The sequence below is a fragment of the Theropithecus gelada genome, chromosome 8 (assembly GCF_003255815.1).
Source record: "Theropithecus gelada isolate Dixy chromosome 8, Tgel_1.0, whole genome shotgun sequence".
NCBI lineage: Eukaryota > Metazoa > Chordata > Mammalia > Primates > Cercopithecidae > Theropithecus > Theropithecus gelada.
In genome coordinates this window covers 36695776-36723157 of record NC_037676.1, presented here as the reverse complement: position 1 = coordinate 36723157, position 27382 = coordinate 36695776, and the positions used below count along the sequence as shown (strand labels likewise).

At 55.6% G+C, this 27382-nt stretch overlaps 2 protein-coding genes across 5 annotated transcripts in view; one reads left to right on the top strand and one right to left on the bottom strand.

The window, feature by feature from the left end:
* The first annotated feature begins 205 nt into the window (after positions 1-205).
* Positions 206-5957, top strand: BRF2 (BRF2, RNA polymerase III transcription initiation factor subunit). The gene is made up of 4 exons (XM_025393337.1): positions 206-483; positions 1453-1512; positions 2618-2939; positions 4625-5957. Exons 1-4 carry the CDS (start codon positions 330-332, stop codon positions 5346-5348), a joined length of 1260 nt encoding a protein of 419 aa, XP_025249122.1. The 5' UTR covers positions 206-329; the 3' UTR covers positions 5349-5957.
* The window catches only part of ADGRA2 (adhesion G protein-coupled receptor A2), a 46487-nt gene continuing 24967 nt past the window's right edge, over positions 5863-27382 (bottom strand). Inside the window, exons 3-19 of one of the 4 annotated variants that reach the window (XM_025393333.1) lie at positions 21036-21107; positions 20684-20755; positions 20458-20529; positions 20004-20167; positions 19099-19312; positions 18478-18642; positions 16551-16749; positions 15919-16068; positions 15628-15789; positions 14337-14561; positions 13968-14184; positions 11910-12118; positions 10773-10900; positions 10223-10346; positions 9582-9727; positions 8999-9088; positions 5863-8762 (exon numbers count right to left, since the gene is read on the bottom strand). In XM_025393333.1, the coding sequence (XP_025249118.1) occupies positions 7490-8762; positions 8999-9088; positions 9582-9727; positions 10223-10346; positions 10773-10900; positions 11910-12118; positions 13968-14184; positions 14337-14561; positions 15628-15789; positions 15919-16068; positions 16551-16749; positions 18478-18642; positions 19099-19312; positions 20004-20167; positions 20458-20529; positions 20684-20755; positions 21036-21107 (3682 nt within the window). In that variant the 3' untranslated portion in view covers positions 5863-7489. The remainder of the gene's footprint in view (positions 8763-8998; positions 9089-9581; positions 9728-10222; positions 10347-10772; positions 10901-11909; positions 12119-13967; positions 14185-14336; positions 14562-15627; positions 15790-15918; positions 16069-16550; positions 16750-18477; positions 18643-19098; positions 19313-20003; positions 20168-20457; positions 20530-20683; positions 20756-21035; positions 21108-27382) is intronic. The other 3 variants (XM_025393335.1, XM_025393334.1, XM_025393336.1) reach the window with 3 other exon arrangements.

Genomic DNA, 27382 nt, shown 5'->3' with positions numbered 1-27382 from the left:
CGTGTCCATGTAGGCAGAAACTTACCGAAATTCAAGCCCCAGTCTGGGTCCCAAAAACTAACTACACAGAGCAGGGAAACCAGAGACCTACAGTTCAGACCAGGAACCTCCTTTTCTAGCTCACGTTTCTACCCGAGCCCGCGGAGGAACCGACCGGAAGTGGCGCTCAGCCTCCCCGCGGAGGGAACTGCCTATCCCGCCGTGGCACTGGCCGGAAGACGAAGGTGCAATCCTCTGAAGGGTGGCCTTCTACTTCTTGCTGCCGCACGGTTGCTATTGCAGACGCAGGAGTCTCCGAAGGCTTCCGCGGCTTTGGGGCCGGTTGTGAGATGCCAGGCAGAGGCCGCTGCCCTGACTGCGGCTCCACGGAGCTGGTGGAAGACTCACACTATTCGCAGAGCCAGCTGGTGTGCTCCGACTGCGGCTGCGTGGTCACCGAGGGGGTCCTTACCACTACCTTCAGCGACGAGGGCAATCTCCGAGGTACTTGTGGCCATGGGGACAGCTTGGGGCGGTGGAGGGATTAACATCAGATTCCTTTTGTCTCCGCGCTCCCCCCGCATACTCCTAACTGTAATGCGCACTCCTAATATGAGAGAAAATGACCTAAAGTGAGCGAGGGAGCCGAAGGAGATGGGGGCTGCCATTCATCTGTGTTTTCCCAGCACTTAGTGTAGGGCATAGATGGTGCGGGTAATAAATGTTGAGTAAGTGACACAGAAAGTTCCACTCATCTTGCCATGTCTAGTCATTGTGGAAGGATTGCCGATATGATTATAGCATGTATTATTACCCTGAAATAGTTTTAAGCACAAACTGGAAAAACATTACTTTTCTTTGCTTTCCAAGTTTCTGACCATGGCAGCCCTCAAAATCTGCAGCCATTGTCTGGGTGGAGTGGCTTAAGCCTGTAATCCCAGCGGTTTGGGAGGCAGAGCCGAGAGGAATGCTTGAGCCCAGGAGTTCAAGACCAGCCTCGGCAACATAACGAGATACTTGCCTAAAAAAAAAAATTAAAAATTAGCCAGGTGTGGTGGCATACACCTGTAATCCCAGCTACCCAGGAGTCTGAGTTAGGAGGCCTACTTGAGCCTGGGAATTGAAGGCTGCCGTGAGCTATGATTGCATCAGTGCACTCCAGCCTGGGCTATAGAGGGAGACTCCTTAAACAAACAACAAAAAAATCTGCTACTAGAAAAATTGCCTGTATGGAATGTACTGGAAGGATGACTGGAAATTTCGAACACTTGGAGCTGCTTTAGTGCAGTCCTCACCTTTCCCAGTCTCTGTGTATTCGGAACCGCTTGTAGACAGAAAATCAGATGGGGCCTTTAACTGTGCAGCAGCAGATGCTCAATGATTTGAATTCTGTGTCCTGGTTTTGTGTGGTGGGAGGGCAGGGGTCTGATGTATAAAGGCTAAGCACACTATTTGTTGTTTATTATTTTACAGAGGTAACATATTCCCGAAGCACAGGGGAAAATGAACAAGTTAGTCGCAGCCAGCAACGAGGTGAGAATTGACCTTTTACAACACAGTGGCTTTAAAGAAAACTATCCTAGGCTGGGTGCTGTGGCTCACGCCTGTAATCTCAGCAGTTTGGGAGGCCAAGGCAGGTGGATCACCTGAGGTCAGGAGTTCGAGACCAGCCTGGCAAACATAGCAAAACCCCATCTGTACTAAAAATACAAAAATTAGCTGGGCATGGTGGCTCGTACCTGTAGTCCCAGCTACTTGGGAGGCTGAGGCAAGAGAATCACTTGGACCTGGGAGGTAGAGGTTGCAGTGAGCTGAGATTGTGCCACTGCACTGTAGCCTGGGTGACAGAGTGACACTCTGTCTCAAAAAAATAATAATTAAAAAAAGAAAACTATCCTGGTGGCCTAGTCCAGCTTTTCACTTTTCCTATTTTCAGCATTGCTGGTGTGAGGTAGAGTAGAAGAGAATGGTAATTAGGAATTTAAAATGGGGATGGTGGCTGACATCTGTAATCCCAGACTTTGGGAGGCTGAGACAGTCAGATCGCTTGAGGTCAGGAGTTCAAGACCAGCCTGGCCAACATGGTGAAACCCCGTCTCTACTAAAAATACAAAAATTAGTTGGGCCTGGTGGTGCACACCTGTTATCCCAGCTACTCGGGAGGCTGAGGCAGGAGAATCGCTTGAACCCAAAAGGAGGAGGTTTCAGTGAGCCAAGATGGCGCCACTGCACTCCAGCCTGGGCAACTGAGCCAGACTCTGTCTCAGAAAATAAAATAAATGAAATAAAATAAAACAGGGATGGTTCTGAGAGAGGCAGCAAGTCAGTATAAGGTTTGGGTTTGATCAGATGTATGTTTGAGGTAGCCTTTAAGAGCCTGGATAAAACTGGCTTGGCCCTGAATCAAATCAGCCTGCAAAAACTAGTGGGCTGAAATGTGACTTCTTTACACAGATGTTTTTGTGTCTTTAGAATGACTGTACCAAGTGTCACTCCTGTCTATCCAGAAAGGTACATAATTTGTGCGTCTGATATCTGAGGCAAGTTTAGCAGATCTAAATGAGTCCTCGCAGAATTTTCTAGGAGGTGCACGATAGCTCCTTTGACCCCTCTAACTTTTGCTGTGGGTTTTTCCTAGGCCTCCGCCGAGTGAGAGACCTTTGTCGAGTTCTGCAGTTGCCACCAACATTTGAGGACACCGCGGTTGCCTACTACCAACAGGCATACCGGCACTCTGGCATCCGAGCGGCCAGGCTGCAAAAGAAGGAGGTGTTGGTTGGGTGCTGTGTCTTAATCACCTGCCGACAGCATAACTGGCCCCTAACAATGGGAGCCATCTGCACGCTGTTGTATGCAGATTTGGATGTGTTTTCTAGCATTTACATGCAGATAGTAAAGCTCCTGGGACTGGATGTGCCATCTCTGTGCTTGGCAGAACTGGTGAAGACCTATTGCAGCAGGTACCTTCCTGGTGGGAGACAGTAGGATGGGATGGAATGGGTCCTTAGACCTGAATCCTTTGACCTTTGGCCATCTCTTTTTTTTTTTTTTTTTTCTTGAAATGGAGTCTCGCTCTTGTCACCCAGGCTGGAGTGCAGTGGTGTGATCTCAGCTCACTGCAACCTTCACCTCCTGGGTTCAAGCTATTCTCCTGCCTCAGCCTCCAGAGTAGCTGGGATTACAGGTGCCTGCCACCATGCCCAGCTAATTTTTCTTTCTTTTTTTTTTTTTTGCATTTTTAGTAGAGACACGGTTTCACCATGTTGGCCAGGCTGATCTCAAATTCCTGACCTCAGGTGATCCGCCCGCCTTGGCTTCCCAAAGTGCTGGGATTACAGGCGTGAGCCACGCACCCGGCCTTGGCCATCTCTTTTTGACCAAAGATCCATGTAAAAGGATGTGGGAGAAAGATCTATAGTTTATACTTGTACTAATACGGTTAATATTGTTTTACATTTTTATAATGCTTAATTTTCTTCCTTTTTTTCTTTTTTTTTTTTTTTTGAGACCAAATCTTGCTGTGTTGCCCAGGCTGGAGTGTAGTGTCATGATTTTGGCTCACTGCAACCTCCACCTCCCGGGTTCAAGTGATTTTTGTGCCTCAGCCTCCCAAGTAGCTGGGACTATACGGGTGCGTGCCACCATGCCTGGCTAACTTTTTGTTTTTAGTAGAGATGGGGTTTTGCCATGTTGCCCAGGCTGGTCTTGAACTCCTAGGCTCAAGCGATCCACCCATCTCAGCCTCCCAAAGTGCTGGGATTACAAGTGTGAGCCACTGCACCCTGCCAAAGAATGCTATAATTGTCAAACCCCTTTGCCCTCACAGCAACCTAATGACGTGGGGAAAATAGGTCTGAGCCTTGGCACAGGGCTGTTGAGTTGCGCCACTCATGTTATGTGCTCTGTGCGTGGCAGTTCCTAGAGTTGTGCTGTGCTACGGCCTTTGTGGCTGAATGCCCAGCTCCGTCTGAGCAGGATCATCTGCAGAGGAAGCTGAAAGGATATTAGTTAATGACAGAACTGGGCTTAGAAGCTAAGCCTTTTCTAGTTTTTTTAAAGACAGAGTCTCATTCTGTCACCCAGCCTGGAGTGCGGTGGCGCCATCATAGCTCACTGCGGCCTGGAATTCCTGGGCTCAAGCGATCTGCCCACCTGATCCTCCCAAAATGCAGATATTACAGGCATGAGCACTGTGCCTGGCTCTTTTCTTGTTTGAAGTAGCTATGTTCTTTTCTTTTTTCTGATAAACAACGTTAAAAGCAGAGGCTGTTGGTGTCAAATAGCCTTGTATCTGAAGCTTGGTTACCGCTTGGCTGGATGACTATGGGAAAGTTTCTCAATTATACATGCACATAAAATGGTGTACATCCTCGTAGATTAAATGAGAACGTTGTAAAGCACTCAGAATAATGGCAACTGGGAGGCGCCCAATAAATGTCTGCGCTCTCCTACATCCCTCCGCCTTCCCCTAACAAAGCGGAAGACGCCCTGTTTTCTCTCATGGCCTTTATTAACTTGCTGCCCAGTGAGCTTGAGTATTCCTGAGGGCAGAATAGCTTCCCCATCTTGAGTGGGCTGCCTTTCCTTACCGTGGGAGAGCAGTCCCCGTATCATTAAGATCCAACCCTCATTTTGGTTGTTTCAGCTTCAAACTGTTCCAGGCTTCACCTTCTGTGCCAGCCAAATACGTGGAAGACAAAGAGAAGATGCTGTCTCGAACATTGCAGTTGGTGGAGCTGGCAAACGAGACGTGGCTGGTGACTGGGCGGCATCCCTTGCCTGTCATCACTGCTGCGACTTTCCTGGCTTGGCAGTCGCTGCAGCCTGCAGATCGGCTTTCATGTTCCCTTGCCCGATTTTGTAAATTGGCAAATGTGGACCTGCCCTACCCCGCGTCCTCCCGCCTGCAGGAGCTTCTGGCTGTGCTGCTGCGGATGGCTGAGCAGCTGGCCTGGTTACGAGTTCTGAGACTTGACAAACGGTCTGTGGTGAAGCACATCGGTGACCTTCTCCAGCACCGCCACTCGCTGGTCCGCTTGGCCTTTCGGGATGGGACAGCAGAAGTGGAGACCCGAGGGAAGGAGCCACCGGCGTGGGGACAGGGGCAGAGAGAAGGGGAGGTGGGAAATAATTCCTTAGGTTTGCCCCAGGGGAAGCGGCCAGCCAGTCCTGCCCTTCTCCTGCCACCCTGCATGTTGAAGCCCCCAAAGCGGATCTGCCCTGCACCCCCTGTCTCCACCGTCACTGGAGATGAGAACATTTCTGATAGTGAAATAGAACAGTATTTGCGTACCCCTCAGGAAGTTAGGGACTTTCAGAGAGCCCAGGCTGCTAGACAGGCTGCCACGAGTGTCCCTAACCCTCCCTGATGGATATCCACTGGGAGCACTTCATCCTGTTCTGACAGCTTGATAACAGTCCTGTCATAACCAAGGACGGAAGTGTACACAAGTCCGTAGGTATTGCCTTTCTTGTTTGAAGGAACTAAGATGGGCTCTGCCATTCGTTGGACCCTGGGTCCTGGAGTAAAGTCAGGAGTGCAGGGATGACTGTAGGTAGGAGAGACTCCCATCCCTTGGGGTGGGAGAGCAAGTTGCCTATGTCCATGTTCTGTGAGATGGCTTTCCTCATGGATGGATGGGAAAATGTCAGGCTCTCTGCTGCCGGTTTGAATTGGCCACACTGCTGCTGCTGCTCCTGCAGGCCTGAGGGGGTGTCCCTCTGCTTGTGGAGCAGTTGGCATTCCCAGCAGTATCAGCCCTCAGAGGAGTGGGAACTGGGGAATTCCTGGCCCTACGTCCATTCACAGGCATTGGTGGGTTTGTGTGTGTGGTGTCATGAGATCCTCTGCCTCATAACAAAAGGACAGCGGGTAGACTAAGGCAGTAGCTCAAAGGGCTTTGCAAAATTTTAATATATTAAAACAAGAGGCATCTGCTAGAAAACATTCTATTGTATAAAACCCGAGCTCTTAAAAACATGTTTTCTTTGGCACTTTCATTCCCTCCCTCCCCTTTCCCCAGCGTATTGCAAAAAGCTCTCCAGTGCTAAGGCATTGGCAGGGTGTGTAAACAGCAGCCAGCATATGTGGAAGAATAATACAAAACTTTTTTTTTTTCTTCTTCTAATATGTCTGTGCAGCAAGCATAAATAGCAGGACCCATCCCAAGGAGTGTGTGTGGGTTTTCCCCTCCCCTGTGTCCTCTGTCACCTTGGTGATCAGGCCAGGATGATGTGAAGACTGGGAGGGAACCTAGGTCAGACCTTGGTTTCCTGTTGCTCTTCCCAAGACCCAGGGTTCCCTCTGTTTCCATTTGGTCCTGTAGTGAAATGCTGGTGGTTGGTTTTAGGTTGGGGAAAAGATGGGTGCCGGTGTTTAAGAATAATAAAGGCATAGGCCCCTCATGATCTGCAGGGACCCCAGCCACTGCCTCTGGGCTTGGCTTGGGCTCCTGGGAGTCAGGAAGCTGGTTTGACATTTTGTAGGTGTCTCTCTACTATGGAGCTGGAGATCAAATGATTGGGATGGTTCTTCCATCTGGCCTCATGGAGGCAAGGAAGCGCTCTTCCATAGTCTCTTGGTGTTGTAAGGCTGAGACTGGGGAGATGGGTCTTGTAACTGAAAAGTAACTGCTTCTCCAAACACCACCTGCATCTTTATGGGGGCGCCACTGTTTACAGGACTAGCTTTAGGGCATGACTAGATTCGGCCCCAGTTCCACCTGCCCGCTCCCTCTACTCCCCTCAGTTCACCCACAGGCACCTGGCAGTGAGCTGTTGAGGTGCAGGGCCTCGGCTTTGTCCCGGTGTGCCACCTCTGAACCCTGCTGTCTGGTTTAAGTACCACTCCTGTGGGAATGGTGAGTTTGTTCCTAGTTGTGCCCGGTTCCCACTCCCCTCCCCCAGGACTGGTTGATGTCTAGAGCTGCCTTTCACATGGCCCCGCCCTCCCCTCTTGCATAGTTGATCAGAAAAGCAGCACCTTGTGACTTCATATCACCTGCCTCATGTGCCGAGCTGGCTGTCGTGCCAGCCAAACCCCAGAGGAAAAGGGACTTAGGATCTAGGCAGGGGCTGGGCTGAAATCAGTAGAGGGCAGGGAGGAAAGGACACAGTTCCCACGCTCTCATCTCTGCTTTGCTGGTGAGGCTGATGGTCCCCAGTGAGGCCACATGGACAGTAGGCGGGGGTGGGAGTACTTGGGGAGGGTCCACCTGGGCTGTGCTGTGCCCTTTCACACAGACGGAGGCCGCCTCCCTTCCTGGGAGGGCACGGACAGTCCAGACTGCCCCGGGCTGGACGGAAATGTATTATGCATGTTTCTGGGATTGTCTGTCGCTACCCCAGAGGGATGCCCTCTAGGCAAGTGGGGGAACATCTGCCTATGGGCTTCCTCCAGCCATCGGCTCCTCCACCTCCAACCTGCTACTATGCAGACGCCTTCGAGGGCCCTGAGGAGTGGGGGAAGGAGCCGCGTGGCCAGCCCGTTTACCGCGTCGTCCACCCCACCCTAGACGGTGGTCTCGCTCTTCCAGAGTCCGGTCTTCATGCAGCCGCCGCTGACCACCTCCGCGCCCATCATGGTGACGTCGTCGTACTTGCCCCCCTTGGGGACGCCGTTCAGGCTGGCAGCGTTGAGCGGGTACGAGCGGCGCTTGCTCTCCTTCTCCAGCGCGCCGCCGCCCTTGAGACTGTCGCGGCTGGCGCTGCGGCGCTGGCCTGGCCGGCCAGCCTCAGAAAGCGGCGCGGCGCTGGTGTCGCTGCCCTCGGACGGCGTGAGCATGGGTTCGCCTTCCAGCTGTAGGCCGACGCCCGGGCTGTTGCGGCTGCTGCCCAGGTAGCTGTCGGTAGGGCTGTTGTGCAGGCTGCCGCTCTCGCTGGACAGCAGCTCGGGCACCCCGGTCGCGCCCCCGCGCAGGGCCTTGAGCCGGTTCTTGCCGCCGGCCTCCCCGGCGCGGTGCCCCTTGGCCCGGCCCTTGTGCGCCCGACGCCCGTGGTGCACGTTGTTGGGGTGGCGGGGGCCGAGGCTTCCCCGGGGGCCCGCGGCCTCCGGCTCTTCTTCCCCGCGGGCTGCCGCCCCCGCCTCGCACACCTGACTCTGGGCCAGCTGCAGGTTGGTAAGCTTGCAGGGGCCCAGAGCCAGCGGGTGGCCGCTGCTGCCGCTTGGGGAGGACTTGAGGGAGGGGGGCCCCTCCCCGAACACCGGGGAACCGTCCTCTGCGGCGGCGGCGGGCAGGGCCCGGGGCAGGGCGTGGGGGGCCGAGGGAGAGGCAGGGGGGCAGCAGGCGCGCCACGAGGCTCTCACGTCCCTCCTCCTGGCACAGTGGTGGGTGAAGACGAAGAGGCCCAGAGCGGAGGCTGCTGCTCCGTACAAGCAGCTGCACACCACCCGGGGCAGCCAGCGCTGGGACACGGCCAGAGCCCCGCAGGCCCACATGGCCAAGTACAGGAAGTGCGTGGTCACCAGCGCCCCTAGCTGGACTCCCGGAGAATAGAGGCTGTCACCATCCTCAGGGGGCCCGGGCGTCCCCACTCGAGCGCTCCCAGTAGCAAGAAGGGAACCTGAGTCACTCAGGAGGGGGCCGCTGCCCCTGAGCCTGGTAGAACCCCTAAGCTCCTCCCCTGCCTCCAAGGAGGCCCTGCTGTTGCCCCCCTTCGGCCTCTGTGCCAGAGGACCCCGTAAGCGCAGCCCTGCGCACAGGAAATAGATCCAGGTGATGAGCAGAATCAAAGCCACCGGGATGTAGAAGGCTCCAAGGCTTGGACGCCACACCAGCCAGCAGCTGCAGGAGACACAGAAGCAGTGATGAGGCCAGAGGGCATGGCCGGGATGGGGCTGGGGGCCAGGGTGGTGGGGGAGACAGGATATGGTGAGTGCAGAGACAAGGATGGCTTGGTCAGCATGCATGGGCTTGGGTTGGGTTATGGTTGGGTGGACCTGGCAGGTGGCCCTGCCAGTGGAGTGGAAGGCATCCGGTGTTAGGTAGGTGGGCTTGGGGCAGGAGGGAGGGGTGCTCACTAGGGGCTGTGGTCCCGGTAGTTGTGGATGTTGACTGCAGCCGTGATGCCACAGATAATGAGTGGAATCCCTCCAGCTATCAAATAGAACCTGGAGGGAATGAGGGATTGGGGGTCCCAGAGGTGGGGAAAGGGAAGGGAAGAACCGGGTGTTCAGAGCCCTTTCCTTGGTGTCTCTGTGCCATCGTTTTTCCCCTTTAAATTCTCAGAATTTTTTGCCAGGGATGCAAGGTCCCTGCAGGGACTACTTGGACTTGGCCATGACTGTTCTAAGGGGCAAAGGTCAGAATTGCTCTCTCACCCTAAACAGTGCAGAAGTTAGAGGTGCCACTCAGGTTCCCAGGATCCTTGCTATGACATCTGGAGTCATCTCCTTCCCTGGCTTTGTCATGCCTCAGAAGCCCGCAGGATGTCCCCTACTGCATGGTCTTGTGTGACCTGCTGAGTCTAGGGCCTAGCCTCTCCTGTCTTTGGAGAGTGATCTCCCAGGGACCTTGAACCCACCCTTCAACCACCCTGGGAGGTTTCCTACGCCTGCCTTGGAGTCCCTCCCCAATTGCAAAGCTGGAATTCAAAATATGTACCGGAGCATAGGACTGGGAGTAGGCAGGGCGGGGTCCCCTTCTTGCGGAGGGGGTGCCCTCCAAGTGAGCTCCTTGTGGAACACTCGCGCCTTCACCCCCATCCAGAGCAGCGTGGACAGGGAGGAGTAGTGCAGGGTGATGCCCACCTGCAGGGTCAAGGCACGGAGGCTGGGGACCTGGGGGCTACGACTGGACCCTCCCAGAGCCTCAGCCCTGCTGGTGTCCTCCCAGGCTTCCAGCCTCCGTTCCCCAGCTTTTTTACTTTACCCAGCCCACTCCCCGTACACTGGCCAAGCTTCCATCCCTGCTGCCACCCTCTGCCTCCACCCCAGGGTTCTCTCCCACTGCAAGACTTCCCATGACCCTGATATGGCTATCTGGCTGATCCCCCACCTCCCTATCACTGCAGGTCCCCATTTCCACTTTGAAGCCCATCTCCCCATTCTCTCTGATCTGGTTCTTACCCCTACTCTCACTCTCCATGCCCCACCATCCCTGCCTTCCAAGGCTGCCACAGAGGAAGCCATGGAGCCGCGGCCTATAAGCACCAGCCATTTTCTTCCAGTGCATCTCCCTACTCTATGCCTAGGTGCCAACACTCATCTTGAAGCACCACCCCCCAAGCCCCTTTGCCTGCTTACCGCCTGGCAGACCATCTGGTAATTGGTGAGTGTGATGCCCCCCGCAAAGACGGCAGAGGTCATGGCCATGTGGAAGCACAGGTTCAGCAGCATGTGCCAGCCCTTCCGGGACACACGGATGGAGCTGCCCGGAAACAGTCTTGAATTAATGACCGTTCAACCCAAGGTCAGGCCCATGGGGTCTCCAGGCCATTGGGAGAGCCACGGGGGGGCAGGCACATATCTGCGTGTGTGCATGGGTGGGAATGTGACAGAGGCCACAGGGCAGGGAGTCCTTAACCCCTCAAAGTGATTCCAACCCCAGAACATTCAAATGGGTGAGAGGCTGAGAAAGTCATGTGGACCTACCTGGGGAAAAAACCCCTGCCAAGTACTCAGTGAGCCCACCCTCCACCCGCGCTGGGAGGTTTCCTACACCTGCCTTGGAGTCCCTCCCCCATTGCAAAGCTGGAATGGAAAGTATGTACCAGAGCACAGGACGGGGAGTGGGCAGGGTGGGGTCCCCTTCCGTGCCTGCCCACCACACCCTCCCTCCTGCAGGAGCGCCCACCTGTGGTTGAGGATGTAGGTGATGATGGTGGCGAAGAGGCAGAGCAGCAGCAGGGCTGTGCAGGGGTATACCACAGGGTGCAGCCCTGCCCCCGCGCCCCCCACCTCCCTGGGAAAGGCACTCAGCTCCTGGGAAAGGGCAGGAAAGAGGACATGAGGAACATGGACACCTCACTAGGCCCCCAGGCCAGCTTTCCTCTTCCCAGGCCCCTTCAGCCTTGGTCCTGCACTTTGGTGCTTAGTTCATCTGGGCAGGGAGAAAAGTTTCAGGCTTTCCGCTATTAGGAAGCCAGCCCCATGGAGCCAGCTACTGCTGCCCCTTCCCTGCCTCTGGTCCTGCCTTGCTGGAGACTCTTCACACCCCCAGCCTGAAAGACCAGAGATAGGAGAGAGGGAGTAGGTGCTGCCTGTGACCAGCAGCAGGCCTGCAGGACTGGAGAGTGGTGGCACCACGTGCCACAAAGGAGGGGGTGACCAGGAAGGAGAAGGGTTCCCAGATTATTTTTTTCTACTTTGTAAGAATCTGGTCTGGGCTGGGCACGGTGACTCATGCCTATAATCCCAGCACTTTGGGAGGCTGAGGGGGGTGGATCATTTGAGGTCAGGAGTTTGAGACCAGCCTGGCCAACATGGTGAAACCCTGTCTCTACTAAAAATATAAAAAATTAGCCAGGCATGGTGGCACATGCCTGTAATCCCAGCTACTTGGGAGGCTGACTCAGGAGAATCACTTGGACCTAGGAGGCGGAGGTTGCAGTGAGCTGAGATCATGCCACTGCACTCCAGCCTGGCGACAAAGCCAGACTCCGTCTCAAAAAAAAAAAAAAAAAAAAAAAAAAAGTCTAGTCTCAGAAAGTGCAGGATGTGAAGGCCAGGCTAGGGAGTTCCAGATCCATCAGATCCATCTATCTGGTTATAGGCATGGAGGCCAGACCTCCCTGCCTGTCTCCTGAAAGATGGAGAGGTGGGAGAGGCCAAAGGGCCATTTCCCCACATCCCGCCAGTCATGGGGCCCAATAGGGGTGCTGTCCTTTCTGTATTTCTCCATGGTCCCAGGTGGTCAGAGTACTCCCACCCCTATTTTCCACCCAGTGCATGTCCCTGCACCCCTCCACCTCTCACCCCACCGCACACCCACCATGAGCACAGCCACGTTGCCCAAGTGCTGGCAGTGCAGGGCACTGACGTTGGGCTGGCTGGAGCGGAGCTGACAGCCCTCTGAGGTCCAGCCCCCGGCCCCCCCGGGCCCCTCCTGGCTCCACCAAGCGGCCACAGGTTCGGCTCCCTCAGCCCAGTGCCGCAGCGAAACGGCCACTGGCTCTGTCAGGTTTCCCACGCCACAGCCACCTACAGGGGGAGAGGGACGTCCACACAGACACACACAGGGTGTCAGGGAGGTGGGCTAAGCTGGGACTCAGCAGCAGCAGCGGTGGCAGGGTGCGTACTAGGCACCTGCCAGGCAGAGCACAGTGCTGGGCTGGGGGCATGCGGTGCAATGCCAAGGACTGTCTCAGTCTAACGGGGGACCCTGGAGGGCGAGGGGTGCGAATGATGATGGAAAATGTGAGCCCTGGGTGGTGGCCCGCCCTGAGTGCTGGATGAGCAGTGATGTCATGCTTCATGGTGAGGACTCAGGCTTGGGGGCTCAGGGACAAGAACAGAGAAGTGCAGATGGAGGGAACACAAGCCAGGTACAGGGAGGAGGGACGTGGGCGGGATGGAGGGAGGACTAGGAGGAGGCGTTCCCAGTGGGAGAGGGGCTCCCGGAGCAGGCCCTGGACTCCACGGACCCCTCACCTACCCACCTCTCCCCACACACTCCCACAGCCCACGCAGCTGCAGACACAGGGCTTTCACCTTCCTCAGGCCACCTTACTTGTCCTTTAAGTCTTAGTGGTTTTCGGGAAAGGCCTCCCTGGCCTCCAACTAGGTTGGGCAGTCCCTCATCCTGTGCCCTCCAAAACACTTCATGCAGCTGCTCCCTTACAATGAGCTGCACTTACAATGACTTGTCCACTGCCTGTGCTCTCTGCTGAAGGGTGTGTTCCTCAAGGACACAGCCATAACTGTCTGTGCACAGGTGTGTCCCAGCTCAGGCACAGTCTGGCACATACCACATACTCAGTGAGGATGCATGACCTGACAGCAAGAGTCTGCACTAGGAACAGGACGGAACCCAGGGTGGGGCGGCAGCGCCTTCTGGGTGGGCAAAGGGGGTACAGCCGCATTGCTAGGACCCTAGAGGGCTCATGGAGGGAGGCAGACGTCCTGATGATGGGAAATGGCCCAAGACTTTGAAGGGGCTCTCTGATGTGCAAAGTGCAGTTTGCGGAAGGTGAATCTGGTGACGGCATGAGGGATGGACTGAAGGTGGAGGTGCGGGGGCCAGAGATGGGCTGGTGTCAGCGTGGATGGTGAGAGCAACAGTGGAATCACCAACAGAAAGAAGGCAGGTGTGGAGGTCGCTGGTCCCGGGGAAAAGATGGAACGATAAGTGGGGGACTGCAGGTGATCTATCTGCTTTCTGAGTGCCAGGCCCCCAGCTGGGTGGTGAGTCAGACACTCAGTGTCTGCTCATGTTGTTATTCCTGTGCCCTGGTTTCCGCCCTTCCTTGGTGTCTCTCGAACTCCTGATCATCCCTCAAGGCCCATCTGTGTCAGTCCCACCTCCGCCACGACAGCTGGAGCCATGTTGCCTTTTCAGAATGCTGCTCACCTGGGCTGCCTGTGCAGCAGCCGCCTGGAACCTCTCCTGTGGCTGCCCTGGGAGGTTACTTCACCCTCTACTACTTAGGTGGCCTCTGGGAGCAGGGACCATGGCCTAGATGTTTTTATTCCTTCCAGCACCAACGACAGCGCTGTTTCTAGCAGGCGCCCATTCAGCATTACTTGTCTGCATTGGGCCCGTGGGGTGTGTGCGTGTGTGTGTTGGAGGGGGCTGTGCTCGTAGCCCTCTTGAAATTGAACAAATCTGGGATATAGAAGGCAATGTCTTCCTGAACTTTTCTCCTCCAAACCCTTTCTTTATGGGGTATCTCTGCCCTCTGCCCTGTTGGGAAAAGGTGAGGGCCGCAACATCCTGTCTCAGTTCCACTAGGGCACTGGGGGGCTGTGGGCCAGGGAAGGGCAGGATGAAGGGGTACAGGGCAGACACACGAGAGGCAACCTGGGCAGGGCAGGGAGTTCAGTCCCTTACTGGTTCCTGCGAAGATGACGGGGGTGGCCACGCCACGCCTCTTGCCAGGCCCAGCAGCTCCAGGGCGGGAGGCATTGCTGTGGCTGCGGAACAGGCGGCCATTTCGGAAGACGAGCAGTTGTAGGGTGCAGTCTGGAGGCACCGGGGGAGCCAGGGCAGCCGGAAGGGATGAGAACAGACTCGGTGGCAGCTGGATGGAGGCCAGGGCCACGCTGTTCTGGGGGGACATAGGAGCTCCTCAGAGACACCAGGACCCCCCAGAGCACTGATGTCTTGCAGCCCCCTCCTCCCACTCCTCTCACTGCCCCCACCAGGTACCTGCATCTGGGTGCCTCCCGACTCCCACCCCCACCCTCCCCCAGCGCCCACCTTGATGTGGAAGGACGACAGAGAAACATTGGGCCTCCCGGTGGTGCAGCGGAAGCGGAGCTGCTGGTCAGCTGGGGGCTCGGGCTCAGGTCGGGGGTTCTGGCCAGGGCTTCCTGGCTGTGTGCCCGGCACCCCTCCCTCCCTCCTCTGGAAGGCTGTGCAGGTCAGGCCCACGTAGCTGTGCGGCTTGATGAGGTAGGCCTCCAATGCCACATTCCTCGCATTCTGGGGACAGGGACCTTGTCATCCCACCATTTGAGATGGTGGCCTTCTGCTTGGGACTGCACATTCCCTCTCAATGGACCTGCTCAGGCTGTAGTCCTCCCCTTCAATCCTCAGTCTTTTCAAAGCCACCTCTCTCTCTCTCTCTTTAAAGGAACAGGTTCTTACAGTGTCACCCAGGCTGGAGTGCAGTGTCACAACCATAGCTCACTGCAGCCTACAAATCCTGGGCTGAAGTGATCCTGCCACCTCAGCCTGCTGAGTATCTGGGACTACAGGCATGCTACCATGCCCATCTAATTAAAAACATTTTTTCTTTTAGAGATAGGGTTTCACCATGTTGCCCAGACTAGTCTCAAACTCCAGGCCTTAAGTGATCCTCCCACCTTGGCCCCCGGAGTAGCTGGGACCACAGGCGCATGCCAACACTCCTGGGTAATTTTTGTATTTTTTATAGAGACCAGGTCTCTCTTTGTTGCCCAGGCTGGTCTCCAACTCCTGGCCTCGGGAGATCCTCCCGCCTCGGCCTCCCAAAGTGCTGGGATTACAGTGGAGCCACTGCACCCAGCCTCTTGCTCACCTCTTAACTATGCCAGTTCCGTTGCCCGACTCAGCTGTAGAGCAGGCTCCATGTCTCGCCCCTTTGCATCGCCCCAAGGGCCTAGCACAATATCTTGCACATACAGGATGCTCTACTGTGGTTATCGGATTGGAGCCCTCGCCTTCTCTCAGGGAACTTCCATTACTCTTCACTCAATCCCGAGTGCTGTCTGCCCTGCCACCAAGCCCTGCTCCCATCCCTTCTAATCCTTTCACCCTTCCTCCTGCTTATTCCCGTCAGGCTGGCCCTTTGGCTCAGTTCCCCACCACGGAGTCTGGCATCACTTTTCCAGGGTCACCGGCCACCTCTCCTAAGCACTGCCCCTGACAACGTGGAAGTGAACCCCGCGGCTCAGAACTTTGTCACGTCTGCTGCTCTTGCTAGCTGGGGCACAGCAGGTGCACGCCTGAGAGGGAGCGCCTCCCTCCTCTGTATGCCAGGGTCACCCCCAACGCTGACCCCCATTACCACCGAGATGTGCTGGGCATGAGGACTGAGGGCGGCACCCCCAATGCGCTCCAGGGTGCCCACGATGCGGCTGCAGGCCTTGTCCTCGCGCTGGGCCAGCCACAGCAAGTGCTCATCCACCAGCATCAGGTTGCTGGCCATGTCCACCATCACCTCTACCAGCTGGGGGGACAGGGGAGTTGCTGAGGGCAGGGGCGGGGCTTGGGAGCCAGGGGCTGGAGTGAGAGACAGGCTTGAGCAAATGAGGGATGGGGGCATTTTGCGAGTTCCCGAGGTCCAGCTGAGTCTCACCTCTTTGATCTGGTCGACATAACCCAAAAATTTCTGGATCATCTGAGCCACATAGACTACATCCATCATGTCTGAAAAGCTGGCAGCCTCAGCTGTGTACACGCGCAGCTGATGAGCCAGCGTCAGCGCATTGGAAGCATTGATGGGCATCTGGAGATTGGGGAAAGACAGAGGATCATCCCGCCTGTTCCTTCTGCCCCTGAACTGCCCCTGGGGACCCTCTGCTCTGTACCAGTGCTCAGTGCCTGGGGACAGGAGTCCAGCCTACTTGCTGGGTCTCATCAAGCTAGGAGGGCCGAGGAGGCTGAGACCATCACTGCCCAAGGCCACCACTGCCAGCACCCCTGGTGTAAGGACAGTGGGACTCTGCTTTTGGTGTTGGTGAGTAAAGGGGCGTGAGGTGTCCGGATGGGGACAGAGGACTTGTGCCCTTCCCCACTGTGGCCTCTGTGTCTGAATCCCTCGGCAGAGGGTGGCTAGAGGAGAGGAACTGGCTCCTGGCTCTGCACAGGCAGGGACGAGAGGCACAGCCCAGCGGCCCAGAGACCAGGCTCCCCTTGCTCATTAGGTTGGCTTCTCCCTTCCCTGTGCCCCCGAAGCAGAGCTGGGGGGGTGCCCCAGCCCCTCCTCACCAGCACGAAGGTGTACAGCACCCTGGTGATGTCGTTGGTGTAGAGACAGTGGGAGTAGTCCCCAGGCTCCCAGCGGCCGGCACGGTCACACCGGCGGGAGGCTCGGGTGCCCGGGGCACCTCCGCCCAGGGGCACTGAAGTGAAGGGATACTGCAGGCAGGACTGGTAGGCTGTGATGCCAGCCAGAGTTCGGGGCCACCTGGGGGCAGAGGCAGGAAGTTGCCGATGAACCAGGCTTCTCAGAACAACAGCCCTTCTCCTGTCTTTAGAACTGTGAGGCCAGACTCCTGGGGGCCTTGGGGAGGGATCCAGGAGCGGGGTTCAGATCAGCCTTCCAGGGGTTCCCAAGTTCCACTCTCTTTGTTCTGACTGGGCTGTCTCAGGTGATAGGGGGCTGGACTTTAGAGTTCTGAGTTTAAATTCAAGTTCTGCCACTTATTTGCTATGGCTTAAGGCAAGGCATTTATCCTTTCCCGGAGTCAATGTTCTCAGCTGTACAGTGGGGAGAATAATAGCTTCCCTGCATAACAGAGAGGGTCACTGGGATCTTAAAAGGTGATACTCTTGGCCGGGCGCGGTGGCTCAAGCCTGTAATCCCAGCACTTTGGGAGGCCGAGACGGGCAGATTACGAGGTCAGGAGATCAAGACCATCCTGGCTAACACGGTGAAACCCCGTCTCTACCAAAAAAGACAAAAAACTAGCCGGGCGAGGTGGCGGGCGCCTGTAGTCCCAGCTACCCGGGAGGCTGAGGCAGGAGAATGGCGGGAACCCGGGAGGCGGAGCTTGCAGTGAGCTGAGGTCTGGCCACTGCACTCCAGCCTGGGCGACAGAGCAAGACTCCGTCTCAAAAAAAAAAAAAAAAGGTGATACTCTTTGTGGATGAGCTTTTGCAAACTCTGAATGTAAGGAGGCAAATAAAAGCCTTTTTGTGGCCAGGCACAGTGCTTGAGCCCAGGGGTTTGAGACCAGCCTGGGCAACAAAGTGAGACCTTGTCTCTACAGAAAGTAACACAATAAACTAGGCATAGTGGCTGCGCCTGTAGTCCCAGCTCCTCAGGAGGCGGAGGTGGGAGGATCGCTTGAGCCCAGGAATTCGAGACTGCAGTGAGATACGATTGTGCCACTGCACCGGAGCCTGGATGAAAGAGCAAGACCCTGTCTAAAAAAAAGTCACAGTGGCTCAAGCCTGTAATCCCAGAACTTCGGGAGGCCAAGGCAGGTGGATCACTTGAGGCCAGGAGTTCGAGACCAGCCTGGCCAATATAGTGAAACCCCATCTCTACTGAAAATACAAAAATTAGCTGGGCGTGGTGGCACAGGCCTGAAACTCCAGCTACCGGGGAGGCTGAGGCAGCAAGATCATGCCATTGCACTTCAGTGTGAGACTCTGTCTCAAAAAAAAAAGTCTTTTTGTGCAGCACATCTCAGATGGTAATTTTGTTTGTTTGTTTTTGAGATTGAGTCTCGCTCTTGTCGCCCAGGCTGGAGTGCAATGGTGCAATCTCAGCTCACTGCAACCTCTGCCTCCCAGGTTCAAGGGATTCTCCTGCCTTAGGCTCCTGAGTAGTTGGGATTACAGGCGCCCACCACCATGCCTGGCTAGTTTTTGTACTTTTTGGTAGAGACGGGGTTTTGCCATGTTGGTCAGGCTGGTCTCCTGACCTCAGGTGATCCGCCTGCCTTGGCCTCCCAAAGTGCTGGGATTGCAGGCATGAGCCACTGCGCCCCACCTCAGATATAAGTTTATACATAAAGCCTATCTATTCGATAGCAAGGCTTCAGGCTGAATGACAAAAGGAAGACTTTTCTCCATCTTTAGGACCCAATGGAGACAGCGGATGGGGAAACTCTGGCCACCTGTGATGTCAGGTGCAAGAGTGGGGTTGGGGGCTGGGCAGCCCTCTACAGGGCGGAGCAGGCCAAACCTGAAGTCCCCGCGGTTGTTGGCGACACGCTCGGCCGGGCAGTAGGAGGCAGAGGTCTCCAGCACCACGATCTCCACCTTCTTGCTGGCGTTGCCCTGGGCCGTGGACACGGTGCACTCCCACTCGCCTGAGGCCCACACGCCGATGTGAGACAGTGTCAGCTCACTGCGGATGGCAGGCGGAGCTGGCTGGTGAGTCATCCTTGGGCCCAGCCATGTCGCCCTCCCTCAGCACCATCCTAGGACACTAGCTGCAGGTCCTTTTTTCTTTGATGAAACAAGGGATGCAAGTACACACTCCTTTTATTCTGCTTGGCCTTATGATACTGTTTTTTTGAGCTTTGATTTCCCCCTCCTTATCATGGAGCCGATAATATCTCTCACAGATGGGAGCCACTCTATACAGTGTAAGAGCCCTAAAGAGATATCAAGTATCATCATTTTGTTCTATCAGATATTTATTTCTAGCCTCTATCCAGAACATTGATAACTTAGTCCAAGCTTTCCATAAATATGCATGCACATTCTCCCGGGAACACATCTGGGTGCAGCTGTTTTGTGGGGTACAGCAGGCCCCCCCATCCCCATGCTGAGGCCTGACGAGGGGCAGAGCGGCTCCTACCTGGTGATGAAGGTGCAGTCGTGGATGAGGCTCTCGGCCAGGAGGATGCCCGCCTGCTCGTCACCCTCCACAGGGGCTCGGTTGTGGTACCAGCGGATGCGGGTGTCATTGCCCAGGTAGCTGGCAGAGCACTGGAAGGGCAGCCGATCCCCCTGGAACACCACTTGGCGTAGGGACGGGATGAGATGGTGTGTGTGCAGCTCCAGGGCCCCCTCTGTGGGAGGAGACACCAGGCGTGAGGCCCGAGTGCACACGCGTGTGAGGCTGCATGTGTGAGCGAGAGTCCAGCAGGATGGGGTGGGACGGGGCGGGGCCTTCAGCCTGTAGCCTGCTCCAGCTGGGAAGGAAAAGGGGTCAAGAGAAAGTCTCCAGGGATAAGGGTAAAGGGGAGGGACAGGCAGTTTTTGGACAAAGAATGCTCCTTTCTCAGTACACATGTTACCCCAAGAGGTGGGGCCAGATGAAAACATGAACAAGCACCCTCAAGGGGGCTTAGAAAAGCTGATGGAAGACTGACCCCGAGACACTGCAGGAAAGGGGATGCCCTGGAGAACACGCCCAGCACACAGTCATAGGCGGAGTGGGGAGAATAGCACCGGCCCCGCCTCACGGGGAGGGTCACTGGGATAGTAAATGTGATTCTTTTTGTGGGAGAGCTGTTGCAAACCAGTCATGAAAGAGAGCACAGAAAAGCCTTTTTGTGCTGGGCAGCACATCTCAGATAGTAATTTATACATAAAAATCAGGTATCCCTAAACGCCAGAGCAGGACTCAGTGCTGTGGTCTTTTGCAAACTGCAGTACAAAGGTAAAAATCTGTGGGTCTGAGGGAGGCTCGTGTCTGGGCCCTGGGTTGGTGGAGAGGCAGGGTCCCTGGTAGATGTGTAGTCGGGGGGACTTGCTCACCGCAGCGGAGCTGGGCCTCCTGGAGGCTGCCCAGGGCCTGGGCATGCAGGGCACTGGGGTAAGCACAGAGTGTGCGCTCCGACAGCTGCAGGGAGCGATTCTGGGCCCAGGACAGCAGCCAGCGCAGGCGGCAGTCGCAGGTCAGGAACTCGGTGCCCAAGTCCCTGCAGGGTAGGCAGAGGGGTCACAGAGCAGAGCAGAGGGGGCGTGGGCTCATGAGTGGCCTGGGGCCCCAGGGAGGGACAAGGCTGGAGGGGTAGGAGGGGCAATCTTGGGTCTATGTGCGCCGTCTCTGCCCCGGGCCATCGCAGGAAGGTGATCATGGGGGCATTTCAGGCACTGTCTGCTGTGCCCACTCGTGAGGCCAGTCACAGTGGTCACGATGCTTATACATCCCTCCTGGGCAGAGGAAGGGACAGGGGTCTGGGTCCTTGCGCTAGGAAGAGATACTCACACAACCTTAAGGGCTGGCAGCTCATCAAAGACCCCAGGTTGCAGACTGGAGAAGATGTTTCCAGATATGTTTCTGCAGGAGACAGGGGACAACTGAGATGGGGTCTTAGGGTCTCCATGGGCTGGTGGAGGGGAGCAGGTGCGATGTGGAAGGGTTGGGGGCCACCTTTTACTTCCTATGTGCTTCCTCCTTCTCCTCTCTCCCCACTTCTCATCCCATCACTTACAGTCGGAGAAGCTTGGGGAGGCCCCGGAAGGTCTCGGAGGTGAGACAGCCAATCCGGTTGTTGGAGAGATCTCTAGAGAGACACAGGCAACCTCAGCGAGTAGGCCACGCGGCAGCACGCGGGTCCACTTGTGAGGAACACATGGGTGGGGCCAGGGCTTGTGTGGGGGGCGGGATGAGAAAAGAGATGAGGTTGGGGCCAGGGCCGCAGCTGGACTGGAAATGGCGGCTCCTTGGACCCCAGCCAAGGCACCTGAGTGGAAAGGAGGGGCAGGTGTGGGTGGGTGAGAGGAAGGCGGTGGGCATGGAGCAGGAGGGGTGATTTTCTCCCTCGGGAGGGGCATGCCACTCACAAGCGCTTCAGTTCCCCCAGGCCCAGGAAGGCGCCCGGCTGCACTGTGCTGATGATGTTGTTCCTCAGGTCCCTGCGGAGGCAAGCAGGCAAGCGCAGAGCCCTCACACCTCTCCCCGCTGGGGCCGCCTTGCTCCCCTCCCCGGGAAGGGTCCTCACTGCCACCGCGGTGCTGTTCCTGGGTTTCTCAGGGACTTGACTTCCTGCTAAACCTCTGCTCTCCTCAGCACTGGGTGGGAGGTGGGATTCAAGAACCACTCCCGATCAAGGCCATCCTGGCCAACATGGTGAAACCTCGTCTCTACTAAAAATACAAAAAAGAAAAAAGAAAAAAGAAAAAGAAAAAATAAATGAGCCGGGTGTGGCAGTGCGCACCTGTAGTCCCAGCTACTCGGAAGGCTGAGGCAGGAGAATTGCTTCAATCTGGGAGGCAGAGGCTGCAGGGAGCCAAGATTGCACCACTGCACTCCAGCCTGGGTGACACCTGTAGTCCCAGCTACTCGGGAGGCTGGTCAGAACGGAAGGAGGACGAAGAAACCAAGAGATGGGATCAGAAGGGCCTCGGACGACACGGAGAACGCCCTGGATTGGGAGTTAGGAGGCCTCCTTTCCTACCCTGCTCCACCTCCGGGCTGCCCTGCAGGTCACCGGGGTTGCCCTGGGAAGCATTTGAAAATAGGTGTCATAGTCTTTTGTAAATTGCTATACAAAGGGAGAAGCTTCTTGAGCCTGGCCTTTGTGGGCAGGGGAGGGGGCGCATGGGAGGGTAGTGTTTTGTTTTGTTTTGATTTTGAGGCAGGGTCTCTCTGTCATCCAGGCTGGAGTACAGTGGTGTGATCATGGGCCATTGTAACCTCAAATTCCTGGGCCCAAGCCATCTTCCAACCTCTGCCTCCCAAGCAACTGGCACCACAGGTGTGCACCGCCACACTCTGCTAGTTAAAAAAATTTTTTTTTTTTGTAGAGACAGGGTTCCACTATGTTACTCAGGCTGGTCTTGAACTCCTGGGCTCAAGTGATCCTCTCGCCTCAGCCTCCCAAAGTGCTGGGGTTACAGATGTGAGCCACCACGCTCGGCCAAGGCGGGTATTTTTTATGGCTATTTTATCCCTGCGCCCATCTCTGTCTGACAGGCGAGGAAACAGGTCAGGGGTGTAAGTCCTGTCCATCCTCCTCCTTCAGATGAGGAAGCCAGTGAGGTGATAGCTTGTTCAAGGTCCTCAGTCTTGTCTTCTCCATGGGTCTCCGCAGGAGCCCGCAGTGCTGAGAGACAGGATAGAAGGGGGCTCTGACCCCCCAGGGATCCCAGGGGCCAAGCCTGGCCTGGAGCAGTGAGCTGCAGGTGAGTCCACAGGCTTCCAGCCCTGAGTCTGTGGCTCAAACTCCATGACGGCCATGGCACAACTCTCTGCCCCCTTCGTCACCTGCCCCCGGGGCTGCAGGGACAGTGCTGAGGAGACAGTACCCACCCACAGGGGACCTGCCTGCCCTAACCCCAAACCTGCCAGGGCAGCCCCTGGGCTTTTGGGCCAGGCAGGACCACAGAAGACCAAGGTGGGTGCCTGCTCAGTGGCCTTCTCCCTCACCCTGCACAGCCAGGGACAGGTGCCTAGAAGGCAGGGTGGGCGGGGCCAGTTGCCCACCTACTCAAAGGCCAGCCAGCTCTTTCCTGAGCTAAACCAGGACGGGCTTCAGGCCCCATAGAGCTCACGAGGCTCACAGCCCAGCCGGCCTCCCTGTCCTGGGTCTGAGATGGAGGCAGTGGCCTCTTGGCTCCCACCCAGTGGCAGGAGATTGTGAGGCAGCAGGCGAGGCTGGGTGGACCCCCGGAGCAGGCAAGGGTGAGGGACTCCTGTCTGAAGGTCTGTGGCGGGAAGACAGGAGATCCACAGAGATGTCTGGGGCCCACCTGCTTTCCCAGGCTCTGCCACCCCTCAGCCCAGATGGAGGAGGGGGTCAGGGGTTGGGGCTGAGGGGACTCTTGGCCCTGCCACCCCTCAGCCCAGACGGAGGAGGGGGTCAGGGGTAGGGGGCTGAGGAGGCTCTTGGCGCTGCCCACCACAGCCTCATCGATGTCTCTGGGCAGGAGGGGGTTAACCAAGCCGGCTACCCGCTGGGAGGAGAGGAAATGGGTGTTCTGGACGGGGAGATACTGTCCCACCAGGGGGCCTGTTTGTGCACTGAGGGACAGAAACACCGTGCACAGCCCTTCCCACGGCCAGGGGAGCCCTCACCCTTAGCTCCTTCCCACAAGAAGGACTTGAAGGACTCAGACGGCCTCCATGACCCCAAGTCCCTGGAGAAGGAAGGGAAGGGGCCACCAGAAGGGGCCAGTTCCCTAGAGGAGGGATGGCTTCCACGCTGGGGTGTGCTGGGAGGTGCCCCCAGTGGGGCGCATGTAGGGATTGTGCCAGGACACTGACCCTAGGCCCCTGGCCGAGGGAGAGGGATACAGGATAAGAATCCTGGCTGCCAAGGGGTGCCCCTCCGGCCCAGCCCCCACCGTTTGCCGCCAGACCCCATCCTCACCGCCGGCCCCACTCTGGGGCTGTCCCAGCATGTGCCCTCTGGCCCCTGTTGGGGTCTGGCCATTCTCAGGGCTCAGCCTCCCACCCCCACGTGGGGGACGGGCAGAGGGAAACACATTCCTCATTGTGTCACTTCCCTTCATGGGCTGCCAAGGGGCTTAGGCGCAGCCCCCCTTCCCTCCCCGCTCACTTGTGTTTATTCTCATTTCCTCCTTGGCCCCCCTTGAAAGCCCCCACCCGCCTGCCCCACTGATGCTCTGCAGATGGGAGCAAGGCGGCGCCCAGGCCCCAGCCCCTCTTCCTGCCCTCGATTTCCTGCAGCCCAGCCATGCTGGGGCCTTGGAGAGGGCACCTCCATCTCCACGGAGGGTGGGCATGCCTTCTCCCTTGCCTCGAGCCTGCCTGGGGAGGAGCCTCGGGGTGACCAAGGCAGGCCCCAGGAGTGCCCTTGGGAGCTGGCCTGTCTCGGCTCCCTGGGCTGGGCTCTAAGAGCCTGAAGGATCCATGGGAAACCGATGCTGCCTGGTCCCTCTGGGTAAGAAGCTGTGTCTTCCCTCGGGGCGGGAGAAATGCTACCACAAGACTTGGACATTTTTGGGACCTGCAAGGTTCCTATAGCTTGATTGTTTTGAGCCTTTCTTGCTTAGCACATCCCTTTGAAGATCTGTGAAGGCCATGAACTTCTACCCAAGAAAAACTCACTATACCCATTACTGTGCATACAATTTCCAGAGGGGCGTAGAGCCCGGGTTAAGAAGCCCCGGCTGGGTGTGGTGGCTCACGCCTGTAATCCCAGCACTTTGGGAGGCCGAGGTGGGCAGATCACCTGAGGTCAGGAGTTCGAGACCAGCCTGGCCAACATGGTGAAACCCCGTCTCTACTAAGAATAAACAAATAAAAAATAAAAATTAGCCAGGTGTGGTGGCAGGCACCTGTAATTCCAGCTACACAGGAGGCTGAGGCAGGAGAATTGCCTGAACCTGGGAGGTGGAGGTTGCAGTGAGCTGAGATCTCGCCACTGCTGCACTCCAGCCTGGACAACAGAGTGAGACTCTTAAAGAAAAATGATAGAAGTCATTTGCTGGATGGTCTGATCTGATCCCTCCGTTTCTCAGGTGAAGCTACAGTAGCTTGTGAAAGCATGCACAGATATGCTTCCACAGAGCCCTGTTCTTGGAACCTGGGAAAGACGCAGGGTGTTGATGGCACTTCCCCTCCCTGCTACCCACTGCCCCCTGACTCGAGGCCACCCCCTCCCTGTATCTCTGTCAATATGCAGGAGGAGGATTCCCCTGAGGCTGATGTGGAGGGAGGATTCCTGAGAGTAAATCATGCCCCATGCCCTTGTTGGGAACACAGAGGCTTTGGGAGCTGAGTGTGTAAGAGTGAGTTTGTGAGCAGAAGCAATGAAAGGAGGAGGGAATAACGGACGAATAAAAGTTCAGAAAAAGCAAAACGGGGTGAAATAGGAAACAAAGCAAAGATTGTTAAGTTGGACTTAATAACAACTTAAACATTTTACACCTTTGGCCAGGTGCGGTGGCTCATGCCTGTAATCCCAGTACTTTGGGAGGCTGAGGCAGGTGGATCACCTAAGGTCAGGAGTTCGAGACCAGCCTGGCTCACATGTTGAAACCCTGTCTTTACTAAAAATACAAAAAAATTAGCCTGGCATGGTGGCAGGAGCCTTGTAATCTCAGCTACTGAGGAGGCTGAGGCAGGAGAATCGCTTGAACCCGGGAGGTGGAGGTTACAGTGAGCCAAGATCACACCATTGCACTCCAGTCTGGGCAACAGGAGCAAAACTCCTCTCAAAAAAAAAAAAATTGCATCTTAAAGGATACCATCAAGAAAGTGAAAGAGAACACAGAATGAGGGAAAATATTTGCAAATCAGATCTGATAAGGGATGTCTATCTAGAATACATACAGGATTTGTACAACTCAATAGCAAAAAGACAAATAACCCAGTTGAAAAAAATGGGCAAAGGATCTGAATAGACATTTTATCCAAGAAGACACACAAATGGCCAATAAGCCCATGCAAAGATGCTCAACATCACCAGCAGTAACGGAAATGCAAATCAAAGCCACTTTACACCTACTAAGACAGCTATAATAAAAAAGAGGGACTCCAGCAAATGTTGATGGCAATGTGGAGAAACTGGAACCCTTGCAAATTACTGGTGGGAATGTAAAATGGTGCAGACACTTTGGAAAACAGTTTCCCATTTGGGTTACCATATGACCCAGAAATTCCACTCCTAGGTATATATCCAAGAGAAATACACAAACATCCACACAATAACCCATAGCTGAATGCTCACAGCAGCATTGTGCATAGTGGCAAAAAGTAGAAACTGGCCACATGTGGTAGCTCAAGCCAGTAATCCCAGCACTTTGGGAGGCTAAGGCAGGAGGATCACTTGAGACCAGGAGTTCGAGACCAGCCTGAGCAACACAGTGAGACTCCTATCTCTACCAAAACAAATTGGCCAGGCATGGTAGTGCATGCCTGTAGTCCCAGCTACTCAGGAGGCTGAAGCAGGAGAATTGCTTGAGCCCAGGGAGTCAAGGCTGCAGTTAGCCATGATCATGCCACTGCACTCTAGCACTCTAGCCTAGGTGCCAGACTGAGATCCTGTCTGTCAAAAAAAAAAAAAAAAGGCTGGGCGCGGTGGCTCACACATGTAATCCCAGCACTTTGGGAGGCCAAGGTGGGCGGATCACGAGGTCAGGAGTTGGAGACCAACATGGTGAAACCCCATCTCTACTAAAAAATACAAAAATTAGCTGGGCGTGGTGGTGCGCGCCTGTAATCCCAGCTACTCAGGCGTCTGAGGCAGGAGAATCGCTTGAACTCGGGAGGAGGAGGTTGCAGCAAACTGAGATCGTGCTGCTGCACTTCAGACTGGGCAACAGAGTGAGACTCCATCTCAAAAAAAAAAGTAGTATTCACCCAAATAGTCAAGAGATGAAGGGATAAACAAAATGTGGTGTAGTCGTACAATGGAATATTATCTGGCCATTAAAAGGAATGAAGTACTGATACGTGCTATAACACGGATGAACCCTGAAAGTACCATGCTGAAAGAATCGAGTTATGAAAGATCACCTATTGCATGATTTCATTTATCTAAAATGTCCAGAACAGGCAGATTTGGAGATCTATAGACAGAAAGCAGATTAGTGGTTGCTTGGGCCTGGGGAAGAGTGGGTGGAGGAATAAGGAGTGACTGTTAATGATTCAAGGTTTCTTTTGTGGATGATGAAAATGTTCTAAAATTAGATTATGGTGATTACACAATTCTGTAAAATATACTAGAAACCACTGGATTGCACACTTTTTTTTAAACGGGTGAACTTTTATGGCACATAAATTATATCTCACTAGAGCCATTAAAGAGCATGTGAGTTTTTATGACCATGTCTGTGTGTGTGTGTGTGTGTGTGTGTGTGTGTGTGTGTGTGCGCGCGCGCCCACATACAGGCAGGGTGGGGTGGTAGAGAGTCAGCTCCCTCTGGCCCTCACAGACCTCCCTGCTTGTGGGTTTGAAAACCAAATTATAGGTTTGGAGGCCACAAAGCAGCCTTCCTTGGGCCTACAAGACTTCCAGGGTTCACTAGAAAGTGGGGGCTGGCTGAGAAGTGGGCCAGGACACCCTGCAGGTATAGAAGTGTCTAGGGGAGGAAGGGAGAGGTTCTAGTCCCATCCTCCAGGTCCCTCTTGTCTCTGATCCAATCCACAGGTTATTTATTGAGCACGTACCCCATGCCAGGCACGGGGGCTACTATGGCCAACAAGCGGGCTGTCCCTGAAC

Coding starts and splice junctions, on each gene's coding strand:
- BRF2 (XM_025393337.1), top strand. CDS start 330: ATGCCAGGCAGAGGCCGCTGCCCTGACTGCGGCTCCACGGAGCTGGTG. Junction 484..1,452: donor CGACGAGGGCAATCTCCGAG/GTACTTGTGGCC, acceptor ATTATTTTACAG/AGGTAACATATTCCCGAAGC. Junction 2,940..4,624: donor GTGAAGACCTATTGCAGCAG/GTACCTTCCTGG, acceptor TGGTTGTTTCAG/CTTCAAACTGTTCCAGGCTT.